Below are 18,213 nucleotides of genomic sequence, written 5' to 3'. Positions count from 1 at the left end.
TTTATAAAATAGTCACGGAGATATAAAGTATAGCATAAGGAATATAGCCAATAATATTGTAAAAACTACGGTGTTAGAGGGGCACTAGATTTATTGGGGTGATCACTTTGTGATTATATAGATGTCTAATCACTATGTTGTACAGCAGAAACTAATATATTTTATTGTATGCAAACTATAACTGAACAATAAAAATATTTAAAAATAAATATGAATGTATAATATTTGTTTACTTTAGAATAAAATTAACCACTATATGAATACATACTGAAATTTTTACTAAAATATAAATCTCAAAAGTGACAGATGTATGTGAAAAGTGAAAATTGCAATAGTTTTTAAAAGGTTTTGGGGAGAAGATTAATCCAACTATATATACAATAATTTCAAAATAGGCTATGTTGTCTTCTGAATATTCTCTGAGTGCAAATGAGGGAGGATGATTTCAAAATTGCCTGTTTCTTTCTGTATCACTGAGTGGGGCCTGTTGTATTAAATGACTTCAGTTGTGGGCTATTTCAGCAGGTGGATACAAGGACAGTGTAATATTTAGAGTATGGCTGCCAGTGAGCATGGGTGAGGCATGCTTAGGCTTGCTGCAAAATGATGATTCCCAGTTTATATGGATAAGTTAGCTTGACATATATAACCTAAGACTGTACAAAAAATCTCCAGGGCCAATCCTTAACCAGTATCTAAAATGTCCTCTACTGATAATATAATGTATAGAATTAGAAAGAAATGCTCCTAGAAAAAGAAGAAATGGAAAATACAGAATAAAGTTACTAGCAAAAGAAGAAAGCCCTTTTCAGCTGCTCACAGAGCTGCCTTCTGTCCCAAGGGTACTCTGAGTTTTTCTTCATACTTTTTACCAAAACTGCTTCTCTATTGCTCTTACTCCATGACCCCTGGCACTGTGTGAGTCAGTATCTTTTTGCCAGTAATGCAGATAGGCCTCAGTAATTTTGAAACAGCATGAACAAACAATTCCGACTCACTGAAAAGAAAAAAAAATATATTAACATCAGAGCCAGAATGAAGCAGAGAAAAACATTTCAGGGCAGAGAGTTATCTGATAATATATGAGATATTTTGGTCATTATTGCTGCTAATTAATAAGGATTAGTTTTTTTTGTTTTGTTTCGTTTTGTTTTGTTTTGCTCTAAAGGATAATTTTATTTGAACCTATTAATTTTTTCCACTCAAAATTACAAAGATAAAGCAATATAAAATATGTTGAAGACTAGCAAAGGGAAGCTAGTCTTCAAGAATTTGTGTCTTCAAGTTTTTACTGGTATAACAATCCTTTCAAGCATGGAGCTACTCAAAGATGAATCATGAATATAAGAAGAAAAACTTTATTTCAAACGGGTTCGGTGGTATGTGTGCTACAGCAAAGGCTGGTTATAGCAAATAGTTTCATTTCTAACCTGCAATAATATATAAATTAGATATTATTGAGGAATGATTAATTTCTGGTAAAATGTACATTTAATCCAACATTATGCCAATTTTTTTACATTTATTATAGACCATATTTTAGTACTAAAGTTTAAATTTTCATCACCAAAAGATAAGAATAACAGCTACTACTAAGGTAATAAGCTTTGAAATTCATTCCCCAGTATCGTTTTAAAAATATATCCCTAGATAGGTAAGAGAAGGTTTGACTTTATCCAAATGTATTCTTTAACTAGAATTCTGCAGTCATCATCTACTACTGGCTTTATTGTCAGTTCTTTTCTTATTTTACCCCAACCAATTAAATTCCAGTGTTTCTCAATTTTTTGGTTAAGGGCAATTTTTTTCTACTTCTGTGTACACAAAATTAGTCAAAAAGATTTTGCCAAATCAGCCTCGACTACACTAATTCCTCCTGTAGACAGAAATCCTATGTTCATCATTAGCACTTCATTCTTAGACAATTTTTGCATCTTTACTACTATCTTGTCTTCTTCAGTATGTATACCTGGAAGCCATCTAAGCAGGAAATAAGGAATTTCCAGTTCTGTGAAGTTCTCAGGTAAAGCTCCAACTGCACCAAGTACCTGCCCCACCAGTCTGTCAGCCCAACACAAAGTGAGGCCAGCTTTTGTTCCTATTCTCAAAAGACCTTCTGGAGCAGCATATCGAAGATCATTATGTTCTGCAAACGATGATACAGTTTTGGAAGGTTGGTTTACACATGAGTTTTCTATCACTATCTTTGGAAATTATGCCAGGTCTGACTTCTATCTCCTAGTCCACTTTTAACACTCCTCTTAGAATATTACCACCAGCTACACCTCTTAAAGTCATCAACTTCATAGCCAAGTTTGTTGACATCAAAGGATCTAATAACAATAGTAAGTCAGGGTTCTAAAGTAAAGTTTCTTGGGGGCACTGGAATTTTCTTTACCATGTACTCACAGACAACTTCAATATTATATTTCAGCTGAGCAGAAATTGGAATAATAGGAGCTCCTGCTACTGTACCTTGTACAAATACAATGATCTGTTCATACTATCCTTTAGCCTGGCTTTCTTTTACCAAATCAATTTATTTTGTAGAATCAGTTTCATGATTTCTATAGCAGCCAAGTGTTCAGAAGTCTGAAGCTGAGGACAAGATTACCAACTAACACAGGAAGAGCTGTATCCATCACTGCTGCACCCATCACTGCTACACTGTTCAACATAGTAGCCATCAAAATATCGTAGCCAGGACAGTCAACAAAGGAGATATGCCTGACTCATTTGAGGTTCCCTTTGGTCCCTGGAATGTCTGTAGGAAACTCATCTGGCGTACTACTTCCACAGGATCTATAACATTCTGGCTGAGGACAACCTTGGGTCATCAAGTTTATAAATCTCAGCATTAGCATATCCAAGCTTGATTGTAACATTTCTTTCTAGTTCATTTTCAAACCTAACAGTGTGAACTTCAGGAATAACTTTTACAACTGTGGATTTCCCAAGAGCTACATGACCAATTATAACTACATTAATCGTGGCTCATTTGCTGAAAACTTCGTGTCAAAGTAGTCACTCTAGTCTCGCACCCACCGTCTTGTCCAGAAGAAGGGTTGATTTTTAATATTGTATTTTCAGCATATAATTCTCTCAATCCATTAGCGTCAACATTGTTCAGAGATTATAATTTTGGGGAGGAAAATTTAAAACTGCTTAGAGCTAATATCATGAGATTTTGATCTTATTATTCCTCAGTGACTAGAAGGCAATAAATTAAAGCCAACATACCTTCAAAAAAAGCTATTGGTGTATAGAAATGCAACTTATTTATGAATATTAATTTTATACTCTGCTACTTTACTGAATTCACTTATCAGTTCTAATAATTTTTTGGTAGACTCTCTAGGGTTCTCTCTGTATAATATCATGTCATCTGCAAATAATGACAGTTTTCCTTCTTCCTAATTTAGAGGCTTTTTATTTCTTTTTCTTGTCTGACTACTGTGGCTAGGACTTTCTCTCCACCTTCTTCTCTTATTCTGGGTATTTATTCAGGTCTGTTATCCAGCTGACCACACTCTCTTTACAGCAGGTGTTCATCTGCTGTTTAACCCTTCCAATGATTTTTATTTTTAATGACTATATTTTTCACTTCCATTATTCTCTTTTACTAAAGTACACTTAAAAACATATATTTTTACTTTTTATTATGTTTTCATATCGTTTGTCATCTTCTACTTATTTGATAATTTGAGCTGATGTTTCTATTATCTCAAGTTTTTAGGAATTTAACCAGACTATCTTCTCATCTGCCGATATTTGTTCATGGAAAATTTTGCCTTTTAAGTTTTGTATTTTGGAAAATGAGTTAATTTTAAGTGTGGCTTTATCCATGAAAATCCCGTGTAGCTTAGGTTTTAGGTGAATTCCCCCAGAGCATTTTGCTTCTGTTTCCTTCTTTCAGACCTCACAAGAATATTACCATTTACAATTGTATCAAAAAATAAATAAAATAACTAGGAATAAATTTAATCAAAGAGATAAAAGACTTATAATAAAAAATTATAAGACACTGAAGAAGAATAAATGGAAACATATACCATGCTCACAAATAGGAAGAATTAACATTGTTAAAATGTCCATACTACGCAAAGCAATCAATGCAATCGCTATCAACATACCAATAGCATTTTTCACAGAACACAAACAAATTATCCTAAAATTTGTATGGAACCATAAAAAAACCCAAATAGCCATAGAAAGAAGAACAAAGTTGGAGGTCTCACACTATCTGATATCAAACTATACTACAAAACTATAGCAATCAAAACAGTATGGAACTCACATAAAAACAGACATATAGATCAATGGAACAGAATTGAGAGCCCAGAAATAGACCCACACCCTTATGGTCAATTAATTTATGACAAAAAAAAAAGAAAGAAAGAATATACAATGGGATAAAGATAGTCTATTCATTAAATGATGCTGGGAAAACTGGACAGATGCAAATAATGAAACTAGACCACCTACTCACACTATATACAATAGTAAACTTAAAATGGATTAAAGACTTAAATGTAAGACTGTAAACCATAAAACTCCTAGAAGAAAACGTAGGCACTAAACTCTCTGACATTGCTCTTAGTAACATTTTTTTCTGATATGTTGCCTCAGGCAAGGGAAATAAAAGGAAAAATAAACAAACGGGACTACATTAAACTAAAAGTTTATTGCACAGCAAAGGAAACCATCAACAAAATGGAAAGACAATCCATTTCTTCTCCTGCCAATCAGGAGAAGATATTCACCAATAATATAATCTAATAAGGGGTTAATACCCAAAATTTATAAAGAACTTATACAACTTAACACTAAAAAAAACCTCATCCAATTAAAAAATGGGCAGAGGACCTGAATAGGTATTTATCCAAAGAGGAAATACAGATGGCCAATAGACATATGCAAAGATACTCAATATCACTAAATATTAGAAAAATGCAAATGAAAACCACAATGAGATATCACCTCACATCTGTCAGAATGGCTATCATCAATAAATCAACAAAAAACAAGTGTTGGTGAGGATGAGGAGAAAAGGGCACCCTTGTGCACTGTTGGTGAGATTACAAATTGGTACAGCTACTATAAAAAGCAGTATGGCATCTCCTAAAAAACTAAAAATAGAACTGCCTTATGACCCAGCAATTCCACCTCTGGGTATTTATTTGAAGAAATTCAAAACACTAATTCGAAAAGATATATGCGCCTTTATGTTAATTGCAGCATTACTCAATAACCAAGATATGAAAGCAACCTAAGTGCCCATTGATAGATGATTAGATAAAGAAGTGGTATATCTATACAATAGAATATTACTCAACCACAAAAAAGAATGAAATCTTACCATTTGTGACAACATGGGTGGACCTGGAAGGTATTGTGCTAAGTGAAATAAGTCAGACAGAGAAGGACAAATACCATATGATTTCACATATATGTGGAATCTAAAGAACAAAATAAATAAACAGACAAAACAGAAACAGACTCATAGATGCAGGGAACAAGCTGATAGTTGCCAGATGGGAAGATCTGGGCACATGGTGAAAAAAGTGAAGGTATTAAGAAGTACAAATTGCTAGTTACAAAACAGTCGTGGGAATGTGAAGTACAGCATAGGGAATATAGTCAATGAAATGGTAATAACTATGTATAGTGCCAGTGGGTACTAGCCTAGTCAGGGGGATCACTTAGAACATTATATAAATGTCTAACCGCTAGGGTGTACACCTGAAACTAATATAAAATAATATTGAATGTCAACTGTAATTGAAAAATTTTTTAAAAAAGGAAAATGATAAAGGGGAATAAGAGGTTCAAATTTCCAGGTATAAAACAAATAAGTCAAGGGAATGTAATATATAGCATAGGGAATATAGTCAATAATATTGTGATAGCATCGTACGGTGTCAAATGGTTGCTGGATTTATCATGGTAATAATTTCTTTAGGTATATAAATGCTGAATGACTATGATGTGTACTCGAAACAAATATAATATTGGATATTAGATATATTTCAATAAAAATATTTTTTAAAAAGCGAGGGGGTGGGAAAGAGAGAGAGAGAGAGAGGGAATATGCGAGAGATGTTAAATGAAATGGTGTAAAAGAGGAGTAACGTAAAAACTAATAGAAGTCCCAGGTGGAAAGAACAGAGAGAATGACAGAATGGAGGATTGATAGGCAATGTTTGAGGAAAATATGAAGGCCAAAACGTTTACCAAAATTATAGAGACACTGAAATACTTAGATTCAGGAAACAAAATAAGTTCCAGGCTGGAGAAATTAAATTCATCCCTAAACAAATGGTGGTAAAACTGCAGAATTGCAGATAAAGTAAAATTCTTAACAGTAACTAATGATAAAAGATTACCTACAAAAGAACATTTATCAGTATAACAGCAGATGTCATCATGAGCAATAGAAGTCATAAATCAGGGGAAAGAATTACCAGAATATACAGTGAACTATGCCCTATGATTTAACAAACAAATTCCTTTAAGAAGAAAAAGAGAAGTTGATTCATCTCTTTTCCTGTCAATAAATGCTTGGCAGTAATTCAGTAAATTCACAGAATATCCTGACAACTGAAGGCTGAACCCAGCAATTGAAACTAATGTTAAATCACAGGTATTTTCTACTAATTAAGAGCATGAGATTCTATGAAGGAATGTGGTTGAGTTATAGGTCAAGTAGGGAGTTGGAAATTCTCATTGAAGAAACAATATGTAATAACTAAGCACAATGCCAGATGTTGGGGTCAGCTAATCTAGATTTTGGCTGTTTAGACAACAGAGACACATGGTGGTCAGCAGTGTTTAATTTACACTATGTTCTAATGCACTGACCTGTAAAGGCTGTCAATAATACTCTTAATTCTTAATAGTTTGTATATAATAAAACAGAGCTATCAATGTATTTCAAAAGGTTTCATTACATTTCATGTAAATGATACTTTTTTTTACTCCAAAAGAAATTCCTGTGTGAAAATTTAAAAGATATATACAAGTCACAAAAAAAATATTTAAATTTCCTTTAATTTCATCATCCAAATAAAACATGATCGGCTTTCTAGAATATCCAAAGTATATTTTGTTTTATTATTTTTCATTAAGCTTTTTATTTTGAGAGACTAATAGATTCACAGGCAACTCTAGGAAAGAATACAGACAGATCCTGGGTACCCTTTATCTACCCAATGGTAACATCTTGCAAAACTATAGTAAAATATCACAGCCATTAATACAGTTAAATACAAAACATTTTTTTTTCACTACAAGAATCCTTCATATTGCCTTTTATGAAGATTAACTCTCAAGTTCTATACTGAATAACAAAACCATAATAGAGTATCCCACTATGTCATGAATTTAATTCTATCATGGATTATTTTCATTCTCTTGTACTCTCTCTTAACACTGGACATTTCTATTATTCCTCAACATTCAGCAGTATAAATGGCTTCTTCAATATTTGTAAATAACTGATCAGTCCTACCTTCATCCTCACAAGGGGGAGAACGGAGTAAGTCAGACAGAGAACGACTAAAGTACAAAATAAACAACAACAAAAAAACCCAGAAACACTCGTATAGATACAGAGAACATTTTGAGGGTCACCAGATGGGAGTAGGGGGGGTCATTGAAAAAGGGGAAAGAGATTGAGAAGTACAAATGGGTAGTTACAAAATAGTCATGGAGATACAAAATGTATCAAAATAGATACAAAATAGATATAAAATATCCTTGACTATAAAGAATATAGTCAATGATAATATAATAAATATGTATGTGGGCAGAGAGGCACTAGATTTATTGGAGTGATCACTTTGTGAGTTATATAGATCTTTAATCACTATGCTGAACACCTGAAACTAATATAATATTGTAACCCAATTATAATGGAAAAATTAAAAAAATATTAAAAAATACTATGTTGTAAGCATAAAAATAACTAATGTTCATTCAACGCTGTCCACTTACCAGACAGTATGCTATTTATTTAATAAGTATTAAATATTTTGGTTCTCATAACACATTTGTGAGGCAGATACCATTAAATTCCACATTTCACAGATGAGGAAACTGATGCTTAGGGATGTTATGTAATTCATCCAAGTCACTCACAGTTAACAGTGGCATAACCAGGATCAGATCGATATGGTCTGTCTCTAAATTCCAGGCTCTTTATGCTGTTTATCCTTTACATGACAGTGATGTCTTCTGAAGCATTACATTGTACCAGAGAGCTCTAAACCTCCTGGCCTGGCTCAGAAAAGGGACATGATCAACAACTTTTAAATATTAGAAAATGGGATTTATTTCTTTTGTTCATTCATTTGTTATGTAGCAGTCACCTGTATTCTCTTCATAAAGAGTCTAATTGAAAGAAAATGTTCTTTATATATTTGAAAGGAAGCCCATCATTTATTTATCAAAAATATGTTTAAAATGCTTACTTTGTGCCAGGCATTGCTATAAGTACTTACAGCAATTGCCAAAACAGGCAAGAGATTCCTGCCTTTCAAAAGTTTGCATTTTAGCATTAAGGAAGAAAAATAAACAATAGCTAAAATATATAAGAAACAAGTAAATTTTATAGTATGTTTGAAAGTGGAGGTACTAGGAGGAAAAGAAAAACTAGTGTAGTGTAAGGAGGGTCAGCAGAGGAATGCACAGGTTGTAAACAATATTAAACAGGTTGGTCAGCATAAGAAAATGACACATAGTGATGAGATAATTAGTCTTTGGTGAAGAGGATTCCAGGTAGAGAGAACAGCTCTAAAACCTTAAGTTGGGAGAGTGCCTGGCTTGTCTGAAGAATGGCAAGGAGGTTACTGTGGCTGAAGCAAAATATTACAGTGAAAAATAGTAGTAGATGAGATAAAAGAGACATTATAGGCATGAAAGTCACTGAAATATTTGGGGATTTTTTTTTAAGAGGCAATGGTGTCTCTGTTTGTTTTTAATAACAGCTTTATTGTGATATAATTCACATACCATAAAGTTCACACTTCTGAAGTAGACAATTCAGTGGTTTACAATATATTCACAGAGTAGGGCTACCATCATCACAATCTAACTCCGGAATATTTTCGTCAGCTCCAGAAGAATCCCCATATCTTAGCAGTTGCTCCTTACTTCTCACTTCCCCTAGCCCCTGGAAACTACAATTTTACTTTCTATCTCTATGGAATTGGCTATTCTGGACATTTCAAATAAAAAGAATTATACAATATGTGGCCTTTTGTAGACATAAGCTTCTTCTGCTTGGCCTTATGTTTGAAGGTTCATCCACAACGTAGCATGTGTCAGTATTTTGTTATTTTTTAGGTTGAATGATACCACATTTTGTGTATCAACTTGTCATTTGGCTATCCAAATGTATGTGTGGGGGTGTTGCTTAATCGTGCCCTCTGCAGGTACACCGCCTCTCAGCTCCTCAAAAGCTTACAAACTCAGAAGCCCTCCGAATCTCACTGTTTAGGGGTTTGTATGGCAGTTTCATTGCATAGACATGATTGATTAAATCATTGGCCTTTGGTGATTGAACTCAATCTTCATCCCCCTTTCCTCCCCTGAGGTGGGGAGGGAGACTGACAGTTCCAATCCTTATCATGGCTTGATTTTCCTAGTGACTGGTCCCCAATTTGAAGCTATCTGGAAGCCTTGACTATGACTCATTCATTAGCATACAAAAGAATTTCCAATGGTTTTAGCAGCTCTGTGCCCGGAAAGGAAGGAATGCGTGTGTGTGTGTGTGTGTGTGTGTGTGTGTGTGTGTAGGCGAGTTAGCAAAGACCAAATATATTTTTTATTATACCACAATACCATATAGTAATAATATTTGATTTTTTAAACTCTGCAAATATAATAAGTACTAAAATTTTATATTAAATTAAAAATTATGCAGCTGAATTCTGATATGTTTCTCTCTTCTATGTCTAGCATCTTAATCCACTTTCATGTCTGAAACCCCTGCACGACATTTACCATTTGAGCTCCCATTGGGAAGATAACACCTATGAAAATGTGACAATAGTTGCCCCAAATTTCCCAAAAAGTATCTAGGGCAAATGCTGCTAAAGACTATGAAGAAGATTCTGGAGACCACAGGACTGTCAATAAAATACTTAAATAAGCAAAAAAAAAAAATTCAATAAAATAGTGGTCAAAATAGACACAAACAGGAAATAGGATTCAAAAAGAAGCCAAGTGTCATTTAGGAAGAAATTATAACACAAAACTCAGAGCCCTCTTAAGCCTAAACTTCATGTACATATTAAATATCGGATGGATGATAATGCTTGGTGGATTATATTTGCCAAAGGTTATTTGTATTTTAAAAAGAAATTAACTTCTAAAACAATGCAATGCTTTAATTCACAACAAATATTTGCTGAGCACCTACTTTGGGGATATGATGGTGAGCAAAACAGAAACTTTTGCTGAGGTCATGGAATTTAGAGACCAGAGGCGAAGCCAAATATTATTAATCAAACAACACTAACATTTGTGCAATTGCAAACTGAGGTAAATATGTACTCCAAAAAGAAGGAAAATCATTCTGGGAGAGTTTATATAAAAGACCTTGATCAAGGAAGTCTCCTTGAGGAAATAAGCATTAAATTGAGATCTGAAGGATGAGTTAGGTTGAATGGTCTGAGTTTTAAAAAGGGTTTTTACCAGAGGGTTGGTATATTAGCTTGCTAGGGCTTCCATAATAAAGTATCACAAATTATGTGGCTTAAACAACAGATACTTATTGTCTCACAATTCTGAAGGCTAGAAGTCTGAGATCAAGGTGTCAATAAGATTATTTTTGAGAGTGGTGAGGGACAATCTGTTCCACATCTCTCCTCCAGTTTCTGGTTATTTGCTGGAAATCTCTTTGCTGTTATTTGGCTTGTAGATCTCTGCGGTCATCTTCATATGGCGTTCTCCCTGTGCACGTATCTGTATCTAAGTGCACACAGTTCAATCCATAACAGTTAGGACAAAAACAATGATAAGTAAGGAGGGTCTCAAATTCACTTCCTGACTTTCAGATAGGTTGCTCATGAGAGAGAATAAAAGCTTCTACTTCAGAAACCTGATAGAAATTCAGTGTCTTCCAAGGAGTGTTGGATAGCATTTATACCAAGAAGGAGGCAGAAACTTAACTAAGAAGAAATTGAGGCTATAGGACACTGACTGATTATGTAGTAGGTGTACCAGAGAGCACGGTGGAAAGTTTGGGAGGTGGGAGAGGTGTGGGCTAAGGACAAAGAAGTATAGAGCATTATGGGAATGAAGGGGAGGTAGAGGAAATTGATCAGGAGTACTTATATTGAGGTCTCTGATAAAACCAGGCATGAGAAGCAGGGTGGTTTTAATCTCAGATGCCTTTTTAAGAAAGGTCAAAGGCCCTAAACTACCCAGTCTAGAGCAATGTCAGGATCAATGGCCATAGTCTATGCCCTTCTGAACAAAACTAGGACCAAATACTGGATCCACCAGTCACTAGATGTATGTGGTTGGGCCACCTACGGCACCTAAGCTTCAGCTTCTTCATTTATAAAGTGGGTAAAGTAAATAGTAGTTGAGGAAGTTTCTACAATCTCTGTATCACAATTGAAAGCCTGGAGGATTCTCATGCCCTCAGAAAATTATGTGATCTCTCAGATTCTCTATTCCCTGATTTTAAATTTGGAATTGCAATGCCTTATAGGGGGTTGCAACAATTCATTGAGATATTGTTTCTGAAAATGTTTGGAAAAATAGAAATGTAATGCTAATTTTCTCTAGGTACATTAAAACAAGATTATGTTCTGTGATTGTATCTAAATGCAACATAGGAGGGTGCACAAGAAGACAGCCCTCACTCTGCATGAGGAAAGCAGCCCCACTCTATTCTACTACTCTCCTCTTCACCAGTCTGAGTTAATCCTGTGTGCCAATTTATCTTTTTTAATCCACCTGGTTCTATTAAGAGATCATTCCTGTTAGTGTCCTCACCAGTTTATGGGAAAGAAATCTTGTTCAAATTTTTCCTAATGGCTCAAAATTCACATCCCTATCCTCTTTGGCTTACTCTACAAATGCACATCTAGTCAGAGCTCCGATTTTATTTACCAGAGATTCTGGATGTCTTAGACTAATTTTGCAAGAGCTTTCAGTTTTGAGGCTAGTCTCTGAAAAAAGTTTATCCCTGGTCCTAAATGTTTATTCTTATTCTTATTCTTATTCTTTAGGAACTAGGGGAAAAAGCATGAATTAGGCAGTGGAGTAAGTTGAATAGTGTATTTCAAAAAGATATGTCCAAGTCCAAACCCCTAGTACCTATAGATGTGAGTTTATTTGGAAACAGGGTCTTTGCAGATGCAATTAAATTAAGGATCTCAGCATGAGATAATGCTGGCTTTAGAGTGGGCCCTAAATCCAGTGACGGATGTCCTTATAAGAAAAAAGAGAGGGGAGGGAGATTTGACAACACAGAGAGACTCAGAGGATAATGCCATGTGATGATGGAGTCAGAGATTGGATTCTGACAATCCTCTCCCCCCCAAGTTAGAAGAGAGGTCATGCAATAGATTCTCTCTCATGCTTATTACTTGAACATTACGGCTTAAATCAGGTATGTGAGATCTGGAAGGAGGTGCGGGAACCCCTTCCCCTGGGGCCATCCCAGGGACTACTCCGGAACCTGGGCACCACAGCCATTCTCCGACCTGTGACACGGCTGGGCCCAGGACTACTCTCCCAAGCCGCAGACTCCCAGCTGCCCCATGGAAGCTGAAAAATTTTCAATTCAGCAGTGCCTTATTTATCCTCCACCGCTGGTTGGCTCTGAAAGTTTTGGCCGTCATCGTCGCAAAACCTTCTCAGCTTTCCTCCAACCTTACGGTTTTGAACAGACTTAAAACTCCTCCTTTTGTCCTCTTTCTCTCACCTTCCTTCTCCTTCTCCTCCCTCCGCCCCCTCCTTTTTTTCCTTTTTTTTTTTTTTTTTAACAGGACAAAGCCGAGTTTCTGACCCCGTACTTGTGAGATCCAGGCCCAGTTGCGCGGCTCAGCCACCGCGCGCTTCTCGTTGCTGGCTGGGCGAGGAGTACGCGTGCTCCGCGTGTTCCTGAACCGCGCAGCGGAGGACCTGCGGGTACGTACCTGTGAGAGGGCCTGGGAGACACACTCAATCCTGCCTGAGGCCTTTGGGGCTTTAAAATAGCACCTGCCTGTGCTTTAGCTGAGGCGCCCATCCTAAAGGAGGCTGCGGGCAAGGGGCACGGGAGTGACTGCATCTAAGGAATCTCCGAAACGGTGTGTATGAGCGCACGCAGGAGAGGAATTGTGGAGAGGAGCCAGCTCCTACAGTGGGGACGGAAGGGAGGAGGAGGAGGGAGAGTGTAGAAAATTTGGAAGGAGATAGCTGAGTGTTTGAGCTAGAAAGGTTCAGAGATATGGTGGGTCCGGAGACCCCGAATGGGAAGGCAGGGCATTGGGGCACTGAATCTCAGTCACAGGGGATATATGGAGAAAGAAACTTGACATATCAGAGGCATTCTGTCCTTCTGCTCTAAAACAAAACAAAACAAACAGGAAAATTAAAGTGGCCTTAGTGAAAATGACAGAATAGGAAGCTCCAAGGGCCAATCCCTATCAGAAACACCAAGATAACTGTCAGAATTGACTTTGTGGGAACTCTGGAAAATAGTCAAAGGTTTACAGCAACCAAATAAATGTTTGATAAAGAAAAAGATGACTTAAACACAGCAAAATGGAGACAGTACTAGCAACCTTAAGGAGATAAAAAAGGATTATAAGAGAAAATTATGAACGATTGTATACCAACAAATTAGGTAACCTACCTGTAATGGACAAAATTCCTGGGAACACTCAAAGTAACAAAACTGACTCAAGGAAAAAAAAAGAAAATTTGAAGACTTATAACAAGTAAGATTTAATCAGTAGTCACCCTCCTCTCCTCCACACATACGCAAAGAAAAGCCCAGGACTAGATGGCTTGCCTAGTGAATTGTACTAAAAGTTTAGAGAACAATTAACACCAGTTCTTCTCAAACTCTTCCAAGAAATAGAAGAGTAGTGAACACTTCCTAACTCATTCAATGGGGCCAACATTACCCTGATGCTGAAACCAGACAAAGATGTCACAAGAGAAGAAAACTACAGACGAATATTCCCTATGCATATAGATGCAAAAGTAAATAAATAAAAATACTTGCAAACTCAATCCAGCAGAATGTTAAAAGGACTACACACCACGAATAAGTGAGAGTTATCCCAGAAATGCCAGGAATTCAACATATGAAAATCAATCAATGTAATATACCATATTAATAGAATGAAAAAAAAAAACCCATGATTGTCTCAATGCAGTAAAATAATTTTATAAAACCCAAGTCTTTCATAATAAAAATATTCAACAAACTAAGACTAGAAGAAAACTTCCTCAATATGGTAGGGCATTTATGAAGAAACTACTGCTAACATCATATTCAATGGTGAAAGACTGAAAGATTTCCCACTAAGATCAGAAATAAGACAAGAACGTTTGCTTTAGACTGCCATTCAAAATAATCGGCATTGTCCTGAAAGTTCTAACCAGAACAGTTGGGCAAGAAAAATGAAATAAGAACCATCCAAACTGGAAGGGAACAAGTAAAACTACCCCTCTTTGCAGATGACATGATTATATATATAGAAACTGCTAAAGAATACACACAATAGACATGCACACACACACAAAATTCTAGTAGGGCAAATAGACAAAATCAGTGAGGCTGCAGGATAAAAGATCAACACACAAAAATTATTTGTATTTCTATACCCTAGTAATGAACAATCCAAAAAGTAAGTTAAGAAAAACAATCCATTTTTTAATAGCATCAAAAAGAGTAAAATACTTAGGAATTTATTTAACCAAGTCCTTGTTATACTTATGCACTGAAAACTACAAAACGTTGCTGGAATTAAAGACCTAAATGAGTGAAACGACATACTGTGTTCATGGTTTGGAAATATTATCAAGATGGCAATAGTATCCAAAGTGATCTACATATCCAATGCAATCCGTATGAAAAGCTCAATAGCCTTTTTTTTTTTTGCATAAATGGGAAAAGCTGATTCTAAAATTTATATGGAATTGCAAGGAACCCTACATACAAGGTTGAAACAGATCAAAATAATTTTGAAAAAGAAAAAGTTGGAATATTAATACTTCCCAATTTCAAAACATATTACAAAACTACAGTCATCAAAACTGTGGAACCGACATAAAGACAGACATATATTCTGGAGAGCTCATATAAGTGGAATTATATTAAATTCTGGACATTTCATAGAAGTGGAATCATACAATGTGTCCAGAATAGGTAAACCCATAGAGACAAAAGGCTATTAGTGGTTGCCAGAGCCTGAAGATAGGCAGGATTTAATGAAAAATGCTTAATGAGTATGAGGTCTCTTTTAGAGGTGATGAAAATTTTTGAAACTAGATAAATGAAAATGATTGCACAACGCTGTGAGTGTACTAAATACCACGGAATTGTATACTTTAAAATCATTAATTTTGTCATGCAAATGGCACCTCAATAAAAAATAAATAAGTTACTGGAGGTGTGGTGACCTCCCCTGGGAGGAAGCAGCTTAGCCTTCCGGACCCAGTTGAAGTTGGACTCAGTCCATGCGGCATTTATTCCCTGCTCTGGCAGAGAAGTTTCTAGGTCAGCAGCAACTTCACAGCCCGCTGGAGTAGCTAGCTGCTGACGGGTGGGTCCCAGAGAGCTGGGCCGGACAAGGGGAGCCAGCCAGCTCATGCACGCCCCGGAATGAGTTGTAGACGGGGCTCCGCGGTTGTGGGCTACCTGCTGGGTGTGGCGCTTTGCGTAAAATACCCCAACCTTGCGGGAGCTTGGATCTTGGAGCCGGGTAAATAACGGAAGGCCAGGCAGGCGAGAATCTGTCAGTTTAAGGTGTCCCTTCAGACCGATGAAAGGTTTCATCACTTTTTACCCCATTTTTTCAATCCCAAGACCCGACTTTTGACATTTTATCATCTGAGACCCGGACGTGTCTTACAACCCACGGTGTGTACTCTTACGCTACAGTTTTCTTTTTAAGAGGCACATGAAACGACAGCGAGTCCCAGAAACAAACGCTGTCTTTGATTCTAGGAAAGTGCGTTAAAATTTCTAGTCCTGTGTTTAACAGCTGATGTCTGTCTCCCCTCACTGTACCCCTGGTAAGGTGCCATAATAGGTGCTCAATAAATGTTGACCGAATAAATGAGCGAACGAAAGAACACGATTACAAAAAAATGAGCCTGGCTTTAACATTTGCTGGGCAGTTTGATACAAGAAAGGCCACGAAACCCATTTGAGCTTCGTTTTCCTACTTCACAAAATGGCTGTAAAAACAACAGCGCCCGGTAGGTACAAGGCTCGAAAGAGGAAGTGCCCGCATACATATACTCTCAGGGCTTGAGTACTTACTCGCTCTCGAAAACTCCAACTCAATGAAAAGGCAGAAACGATTTTTTAAAAAAACCTTTTATCACAAGATATAAATGCACATAAAAGGTCTGAAATTTTAAAAAGCAGAAGAAAATTGGGAGGCGGGGATGGTGTGATGTTTGCCGCCCAATTTCTCCTGAAGATCAAGATCCTTTGAAGAATCTCTGGTCTTCAGTTGGGGTATCTGCAGACGGCGGAGAGAAAAAAGACATTAGAAAGATGTGAGACCCATTCCAGCCTCCTTTTTTTGCAGTCCCCCAGGTATTCACTAATGGACTTTGCCTGCATGCACACTTCCTCACAATGTCCACTAACCCCTCGGCGCAGGGATCTGTTCCTGGAATCGCGACCCTGCCGGCTGTCTCCGCACTTCCGAGCCTCGCTAATCCCACACGCGTCCACTGTCCTGCTAGCTGTTCTGGGCTCGCCGACCGCTTCCGCACTCCGGGCCCGCCAGGCTGAGGGCAGGGAGAGCGCTGCTGCGCAGCCCACTGGGGTTGCGAGAGGAAAACGGGTATATAATGGGTGCCGAGTGCTTGCCACATTCGGAGACATGAAGACGTCGCCTCGCGCTTCGCGCGGTCCCAAGCATCTCTTGCATCTGAGGCTGGCGAGCGACTCAGCGAACTCGCGTAATCGGAGGACACTTGATTAGGCAAGTCTGGGAATCATTGGTTCCATTGGTTCCCGTACCATTGTCTTTTTCCTCAGGGCATCTCTCCCAACCCAGCTAATGGCTTCCTAACGTTTCTAGAACAAAATCCACGTTTTGACCAAACATCCTTTGACCTATGCGGCCCCTACAATTATCTGGCCTCTGCCTTCCTCTCTGATCTCGTTGTGTACACCCTCCAGCCTGCCTTTCGATCCTCCTGTCCCTCCACACACATTTTCGCCGCAAGAGGAACCACATAACCGTCTCTCCTTCTCAGCGATCTCTCGCAGAAACCAAAAGCTTAACAGAGAGAAAAATTTAAGAAAGGGTCTGTAATCCAGACCGTGCAGCAAATTCCAGTGTGTAGACTGCGAGGGTTGGAGAGGTCTCCATCCCAGATACTCTCTGAACCCCTTGGGGGAGCTCTGAAAAACTCCACCGCATAGAGCAGCGGGGCAGATTTAGCAGAATTGTGTAACAGAGCTGGGAATGACAGATCTCTACCAGATGATGTCATGCGCAACTGGTTTTGGAAATCACAGGACTGGTCCAGCGACCTAGGTAATGGAGAAACTGAGGGCCATTGAATGGATGCATCTGGCCAGCTAGATTGGAGGAAGAAGGGACACTAGAACTTTAGCCTCGAGTCTTCAATGCTCAGGTCTAGGCCTGAGCTGCGGGGAGGATGAGTGTTTGGGAGGTGGAGTGCAGGATTTATGGGATGGGCTTTGACTTAAGGAAGTCCATCTCAGGCTATGTCCCGTCCATAGCACTGGAGAGGGCAGCGCGATCGGAATACTAGGGATGTCCCACTGGCTGGCAGTGTGAGAGCTGAGGAGAGACACAAGACTCCGCTCACCCGGAGCCAGCTTTCTCTTCTGAAAAAGGAGTGCGATGGGCTGAGGAAGCTCAAATTCTTAGATCGGCCTCCTCACCTGTGGGACCTTCTGCTGCGTCTGTACCAGCGTGGCTACCTCCTTCCCTGCCCCCTGAGGCCGCGCGCAGGTACCCGGCGACTTCGCGGTGGCCCCTCTCC

General features: G+C 37.8%; 1 protein-coding gene and 1 pseudogene across 1 annotated transcript in view; both read right to left on the bottom strand.

Moving 5' to 3' along the window:
• Window positions 1–1,646: 1,646 nt before the first annotated feature.
• LOC102896680 lies at window positions 1,647–3,015 on the bottom strand (annotated as a pseudogene).
• A 13,525-nt stretch (window positions 3,016–16,540) lies between these two features.
• LOC102896422 (cyclin-dependent kinase inhibitor 2A) overlaps window positions 16,541–18,213 on the bottom strand; it is a 5,346-nt gene continuing 3,673 nt past the window's right edge. The window contains 3 exon segments of the mRNA XM_025044288.1: window positions 16,541–16,706; window positions 16,838–17,013; window positions 18,113–18,213. The exon segment at window positions 18,113–18,213 is cut by the window's right edge and continues 100 nt beyond it. Coding sequence (XP_024900056.1) covers window positions 16,599–16,706; window positions 16,838–17,013; window positions 18,113–18,213 — 385 coding nt within the window. The 3' untranslated portion in view covers window positions 16,541–16,598.

This window comes from Pteropus alecto, unplaced genomic scaffold (assembly GCF_000325575.1).
Source record: "Pteropus alecto unplaced genomic scaffold, ASM32557v1 scaffold222, whole genome shotgun sequence".
In the NCBI taxonomy this organism is placed as follows: Eukaryota; Metazoa; Chordata; class Mammalia; order Chiroptera; family Pteropodidae; genus Pteropus; species Pteropus alecto.
The sequence above is the reverse complement of the archived record's forward strand: the minus strand, read 5'-3'. Positions and strand labels throughout refer to the sequence as shown.